The sequence below is a fragment of the Lygodium microphyllum genome, chromosome 11 (genome assembly GCF_053477565.2).
Source record: "Lygodium microphyllum isolate KBCC chromosome 11, Lygodium_microphyllum_v1.1.10, whole genome shotgun sequence".
Lineage (NCBI taxonomy): Eukaryota > Viridiplantae > Streptophyta > Polypodiopsida > Schizaeales > Lygodiaceae > Lygodium > Lygodium microphyllum.
Genome location: NC_141145.1, coordinates 28370036 through 28377558, shown reverse-complemented (window position 1 = coordinate 28377558; position 7523 = coordinate 28370036). Strand labels below are relative to the sequence as shown.

General features: G+C 40.5%; 1 protein-coding gene across 1 annotated transcript; it reads right to left on the bottom strand.

Annotated features, from left to right (window-relative positions):
• Nucleotides 1-4675: 4675 nt before the first annotated feature.
• Nucleotides 4676-6660, bottom strand: LOC148028652 (heavy metal-associated isoprenylated plant protein 32-like). Its single transcript, XM_087688584.1, has 3 exons — nucleotides 6539-6660; nucleotides 6322-6397; nucleotides 4676-5244 (listed from the first exon to the last, which is right to left on the bottom strand). Exons 1-3 carry the CDS (start codon nucleotides 6545-6547, stop codon nucleotides 4907-4909), a joined length of 423 nt encoding a protein of 140 aa, XP_087544710.1. The 5' UTR covers nucleotides 6548-6660; the 3' UTR covers nucleotides 4676-4906.
• Nucleotides 6661-7523: the final 863 nt, after the last annotated feature.

Here is a 7523-nt window from a genome sequence, read left to right as displayed (position 1 = left end):
AGTAAATAAGCATCAAAGAAGCATAAATATTCAAGTATTTGCTACCCCATCCTACAAAACATGTCTATCCACAACTTTCAATCCATGGCTAATCATTCTCTTACAGAATCATGCCCAAGATAGAGTCCAACATACTAGAGGAAGCCTGCAATAGCTAGAAAAAGCACGAAAGGTGGCGAGAGCAAATGGTAGGGGCAAGAGCAACAAGAAATCCCCTAGAAATTCACCAAAGATTGTGCAGGCTGTGCAAGCTGCTTAGCGAAGAATCTTTCAATGGCCAAGCAAAATGAGATCTAATCAATCCATGGGGCCTCTCCAAGCATGAATAGGTGATCCTAGCATCAAATCTTCAGTAAATAAGCATCAAAGAAGCATAAATATTGAAGTATTTGCTACCCCATCCTACAAAACATGTCTATCCACAACTTTCAATCCATGGCTAATCATTCTCTTACAGAATAATGCCCAAGATAGAGTCCAACATACTAGAAGAAGCTTGCAATAGCTAGAAAAAGCACGAAAGGTGGCGAGAGCAAATGCTAGGGGCAAGAGCAACAAGAAATCCCCTAAAAATTCACCAAAGATTGTGCAAGCTGTGCAAGCTAAAAATTCACCAAAGATTGTGCAAGCTGCTTAGCGAAGAATCTTTCAATGGCCAAGCAAAATGAGATCTAATCAATCCATGGGGCCTCTCCAAGCATGAATAGGTGATCCTAGCATCAAATCTTCAGTAGATAAGCATCAAAGAAGCATAAATATTCAAGTATTTGCTACCCCATCCTACAAAACATGTCTATCCACAACGTTCAATCCATGGCTAATCATTCTCTTACAGAATAATGCCCAAGATAGAGTCCAACATACTAGAAGAAGCCTGCAATAGCTAGAAAAAGCACGAAAGGTGGCGAAAGCAAATGCTAGTAGGGGCAAGAGCAACAAGAAATCCCCTAAAAATTCACCAAAGATTGTGCAGGCTTTGCAAGCTGCTTAGCGAAGAATCTTTCAATGGCCAAGCAAAATGAGATCTAATCAATCCATGGAGCCTCTCCAAGCATGAATAGGTGATCCTAGCATCAAATCTTCAGTAAGCATCAAAGAAGCATAAATATTCAAGTATTTGCTACCCCATCCTACAAAACATGTCTATCCACAACTTTCAATCCATGGCTAATCATTCTCTTACAGAATAATGCCCAAGATAGAGTCCAACATACTAGAAGAAGCCTGCAATAGCTAGAAAAAGCACGAAAGGTGGCGAAAGCAAATGCTAGGGGCAAGAGCAACAAGAAATCCCCTAAAAATTCACCAAAGATTGTGCAGGCTTTGCAAGCTGCTTAGCGAAGAATCTTTCAATGGCCAAGCAAAATGAGATCTAATCAATCCATGGAGCCTCTCCAAGCATGAATAGGTGATCCTAGCATCAAATCTTCAGTAAGCATCAAAGAAGCATAAATATTCAAGTATTTTCTACCCCATCCTACAAAACATGTCTATCCACGACTTTCAATCCATGGCTAATCATTCTCTTGCACAATAATGCCGAAGATAGAGTCCAACATGCCGAAGATAGAGTCCAACATGCCGAAGATAGAGTCCAACATCCTAGCATCAAATCTTCAGTAAATAAGCATCAAAGAAGCATAAATATTCAAGTATTTGCTACCCCATCCTACAAAACATTTCTATCCACAACTTTCAATCCATGGCTAATCATTCTCATTCAGAATAATGCCCAAGATAGTGTCCAACATACCAGAAGAAGCCTGCAATAGCTAGAAAAAGCACGAAAGGTGGCGAGAGCAAATGCTAGTGGCAAGAGCAACAAGAAATCCCCTAAAAATTCACCAAAGATTATGCAGGCTGTGCAAGCTGCTTCTAGGGCTTTTCCTATTGTGGTTGACCTTCAAAGGTCACTTGTCATCAAATAAACCTCCCACATGCTAGAGAACAAGCTAGGGAAGGAGGGAAGCTGATGATTTCTTTAAACATATGAAAACATGGCTGCCAAGGAAGCTTGGTTGAAGCTCTCTTTTCCTAGCTAAAGTAAAATGGCTAAAGCTCCTTGATTGTTTGTTCTGATACCGATTGAAAGGGTGAGCAAGAGTGAGAGTAAGAAAAGCACAAGAAAAAGCAAGACTAGTGTTGAAAGGAAATGTGTGTAGGCCACAAAGATGTGGGATCTGTGTCAAGCGAGTCAAGAAAGAGGAGAGAATAGAAGCAATTTTAATCCGATACATAAAAAGAGATGTTTTGAATTTTCTACACAACACTAAGAGAAACGGGAGTACAATCTTTGTCGATTCTTTGAACTCAATTCACAATCTTTTTATGAGAAATTCTTGAACGTTAGCCCTCCATTAAATCGAGGCATAATGTCACTTTGGAGTGGTCAAAACTAACCAACTAACCCAAGACTCTACCTTAGCCCTCCACTTCTTTCGAGCATTGAAACCAAGTCCACTAGTTAACTTTGATCAAATCACATCAAAACATCACACACGTTTTTTGACACAAGATAGAACCCTTTCTTTTTCACATAAACACTCCACAATGACAGCACATCCAATATCCTAAAAGCTCGAGAATAAAGAACAAACACCTACTATTGTCTTGTTTGGATTGGTTGATTCTCGTAGTCTTTAGTTAAGTGTCCCAAATATACTCTTTAGATTCCATGATCAAATTCAAGCTGTGTTGTGATGTTTTGACACTCGTTTTTCCTCTCCAATTTGCATGGAACTAATGTATTCATTCTCTTAATTAGAAGATAGTACACTTGTAGTTCTTGGATCATCCACTTTGACTAAATTCGAATCACATCCGCGATGTAGTCTCTCTCCTCTTGGCTATAGCATGTCAATCTACTTCTCATAACTTAATAAAATATAAGCATTCCAAGTATGAGCCAAAAGTATCGCACATTGCTACTAGTCATTGCAATCCACATAAATAGCATTCTTCAATATGCTTTCACCTTTCATCATAGCTATGGAATAGGCCTAAGATGACGACTCATTTCCAAATACAACGTTATGTTCAACTCCTCTATCTACATGGATTGTAGCTTCCAGAAACACAACCACTCTTTAAATAAAACGCCTATTGTAAGCTTCAAACTCCACGATTTTGTTGAACAAAATTCCCAAGGACAACCATTGAAACCATTCACATGGATGTTGATATTGATTGGAGACACGGATGTAAAGGGACCTCCTAGCCTTCCTGTCTACTCTTATGCACGATAAACATATCCAATCACGGATGTAAAGGGACCTCCTAGCCTTCCTATCTACTCTTATGCACGATAAACATCACCTTTTTTCAAAAAGCACATTTTCCTCCATTTAATACTTTTCAAAACATTACTCCCCCATTCTTCATGCATGACAATGCAATGTGCCACCTTTTCCTCCATTTAATACTTTCCAAAACATTACACTCCCTCATTCTTCACGCATGACAATGCTTAAACATCCTTCCCAATGTAACCACGTTTTCATTGCTTCCGATGAGCACAAGACTTGATCCTCTCAATTGTTTTTAACTCCTCCTTGAAGAAACATGTTGACTTTGAAATATATTAACATGCTGGAGAAACATGTTGACTTCGAAATATATTAACATGCTGGAGATTGATACATCAAGTCTATGGCTTGACTAAATGTGCAAACTGACATAGTGCAACCTACATCCCTATATTATCCTATCATTGATACCTGTTTATTAGCTATTAATTAGCAGTGCAACCTACATCCCTATATTATATTATCCTATCATTGATACCTGTCTATTAGATGTGCAAACTGTGCACTGACATAGTGCAACCTACATCCCTATATTATCCTATCATTGATACCTGTCTATTAGCTATTAATTAGCAGTGCAACCTACATCCCTATATTATATTATCCTATCATTGATACCCGTCTATTAGATGTGCAAACTGACATAGTGCAACCTACATCCCTATATTATCCTATCATTGATACCTGTCTATTAGTTATTAATTAGCAGTGCAACCTACATCCCTATATAATCCTATCACTGATACTTGTCTATTAGTTATTAGTTAGCTGAATTTTAATCCCCCTCAAAATATTAATTATTAACTGTGAGCTTTCTTTATTATTACTATTATTACTATTGTCGAAAGCAATGGCGTCGACCAATCCGCAAAATGAAGTGCGCACAACCCACAATCACAACCTACAACAATTTATGCTCGAGAGGCCTAAAACCTCTAATCGTTCTTGCAACTCGCAAATTTCACCGAAAGCAATTAGCACAGACTCGCAGATTTCTCAAAGAAAGCACCCCCCCTCCTCAACTACACTTGGGGCAAAAGGCACTGCACAGGCACTGTGGTGGCAACTGCTCGCTTCAAGGCCATGAGACAAAAGGGAGAGGGAGGGACTAAATGATCAATTGAGAACATAACATTCTGCATGCCTCTCCGTTGTTCTCAACTTCTCAGTGCAACGCCCAGCAGCAATTAATATGATAGATACATCAGCTTCATTGTTCAACAGACTACGCAGTTCCTGCATCCCGTTTCACTGGATAAAATAAATGATGAATGATAACAAAAACTACGGCGAGCTATTTCCGATGCACAGACCCATCACAATTCATAGTTCCAAGATGCAATCAAGACGATCATAGTAACCAAAAGGGCATGCACACATGCAACAGAACTGGCTTACAGAAACCCTGCAATATATAGCTTGGTGTGTCAAAATTAAGCTGGAAGTGTGCTAGGAGGAGGGAGGGACCTCCCCTTAAATGTTACAAAAAGGGCTCTCTATTGAAGTCTATGCATGTATGTACATATACATATTCCCTATGACATCATGATGTACTGTGGAGTTGCAACATAAAACCTCTCTCTCTCTCCCTCTCTCTCTCTCTACATGATGGAACAACTATTAGCATTCTCATCACTGAAGAAATGAGTATACACTTCAGGTGTAAGCATGCTTTCCTCCTCGTCACCATCGGTATCAGTGAGGCTGTTGATTCTGTGGAACACATTTTTGCTATTTTTGTTGCCTCCCTTCTTGCCCCCCTCCCCCTTGAAACTGCTGATGATGCTGTTGTTACTGCTAGTATTGCTGTTCCCCCCACCTCCAGGCAGCTCCACTTTCTTGCCAACCTTCGCCAACTTCTTCACCAGTACCTTTGGCTCCACTGAGCCTACCACCGTCACCCTTTCGTTCTTCATGTCTACATCAATCGTATCTATTCCTGTGCCATCAATGTGATTGACATGAGATGTATGAAAACCACCTCTAACAGTCAGTTTACGGAGAGCGAGCAAGACAGAGAGAGAGCTTAACTTGCACCAGATTTGCATAGCATTTCCATTTCTCTCAGCTTTAATATGTACATGGAAGGCATACATTCGTGTAACAATGATGTGCTTAGATGCATTTAGACACTCCCCTCCAATTTCACATAGAACACAAAATGGGACTTATGCCATAAAAAATGAACCTACATTGAAGGGTACCTAAAAGTCTGCACCCTCGCTCTTCATGGAAGGCATACATTCGTGTGAGAATGATGTGCTTAGATGCATTTAGACACTCCCCTCCAATTTCACATAGAACACACATAATGGGTCTTATACCATTAAAAAATAAACCTACATTGAAGGGTACCTAAAAGTCTGCATCCTCGCTCTTCATCTGTCCACTAAAGGGCATGTCTTTGAACTGTGCATTGCTATTCTTCTTAGCTACATAGAAGAGTTCTGTCACAGCGCATCATCACTCTTCATATCCCGGCCAAAGGGGATCTCTTTAAACTGCATAATGCCATTCTTGTTACCACGATATAGGAGCATCTGTTATATGCATTCTCGTTCTTCATATCCGCACTAAAGGGCATCTGTTACTGTGCATGCTTGTGCTCCGACCTAGTTCCTTTCTTTCTTTATAATCAAACGTAACACGCACCTTCGCAATTTCGGGGGGAGAACACATCAAACGGTCAACCTTCGATACTACATTTACAGTCCCTTAATTCTTCTATCTCAACACTTGCAGTCATTCAGAGTTGCATCCACTCCTGTCTTTTCATATCTATCTCAACATTTGCACCTATTCAGAATTTCATCTACTGCTGTGCATAACCTCCCCATTCATTAAAAGGACTCGTTAGGTAGACCATACTTTTATGTACATTTTCAGAGAGATGAATCCAAAACGCAGGGTCTACCCCACCATTCGAGATTTCGATGGGGCAAAAGAGGCTTTTTATGAAGCAAGGACCCTTATTACATCAAAGACACGATATAAAGGCAGTGAGAATGGTCCCTACCCTCGATGCTATCCAGCGCTTTCTTCACCTTACGCTTGCATGCAACACAGTCCATGGAGACCTTGAGGGTGATAGTCTGCAATTGCCACACAAGAGGGAGCATCAGAACACACAAAACCACAGAGAGAGAGAGAGAGAGAGAGAGAGAGAGAGAGAGAGAGCATGCAGGCCAGCTGGAGTGACAATAAGATACTGCCTGCGCAATGCATTGCTTTACCTGGGTCATGGCTGCGCAGGTAGTCTATGTGCAGAAATCTTTACAGTCGATTTTTCAAATACGCAGGGAAGAAGACAACAATTCAGTCCTTTTAATGGGGAAGAGCAACATGCGTTTGGCCCTGCTGCCTTGATTGGCGAGCCCAACGTTAATCTGTTGTTCAAATCAGGTCCTTTTATTAAAAATCTAATCTACACCACCTTTTATTATGTGTACCTACATTTATGTAGGTATTAAATCATTGTAAGTCATGACCCTAATGGCATGGCACACATTCCCACCTTAGTGCAAAAGGATAGCTTCACACATGGGCTGAGTGCCTACACCACTGTGGCTTCAATGCTACCGGTATTGCACACTCGGTTGCACACAACTGGATGGGCATTCAAATCGCTCCACTGAGAGAACCTAACAAAAAAGGAAACCACGAGAGAAGCGAGAGCCATGCGTGCATGCTCTACAAGGAAAAATGTCCCTCATCTACCATATGTGCTCTCTGATCACTATTTCTCAAGGGCTCATCAAGGAGCTTCCTAGCGGCTTTTGTGTTCTTATAGCTTGACAAGGGCATTTCATTTGCACACTGGCTCAAGATGAGCTCATCAACTACCTCACCCTTTATTAAGTCCAAGCACATGGAAGATTCTCACATGGCTAAGAGCATTGCCCTTTAGAGCATATGCTTACACAATGGTGCATTGACAAGGTAGTCCCAAGAAAATCACCCATTGTTAACTTTAGTTAAATGATCCACTTAGCCTTGAAATGTGTGGATATCTTGCTTTTTAAGGAAAAATAGTTTATTTTAAAAATTTAAAGAGTCCATTTGGCCTATGCATCCATTTGGCTTCACAAGAGTTTATTTTCCATGGCTTCACAAGAGTCCCAATAGACCTAAGATGTAGCTCCTCAAAATCATCCATTTGGCCCATGCATGAGCATTCCATCCTTCATCCATTGAGATCATATCGTTAGTTTATGATGT

Bases quoted from the DNA above. Each gene is read 5' to 3' on its own strand.
- LOC148028652 (XM_087688584.1), bottom strand. The intron at 5,245-6,321 runs GTAGGGACCATT...TTGATGGCACAG, and splicing joins AGCGCTGGATAGCATCGAGG to GAATAGATACGATTGATGTA.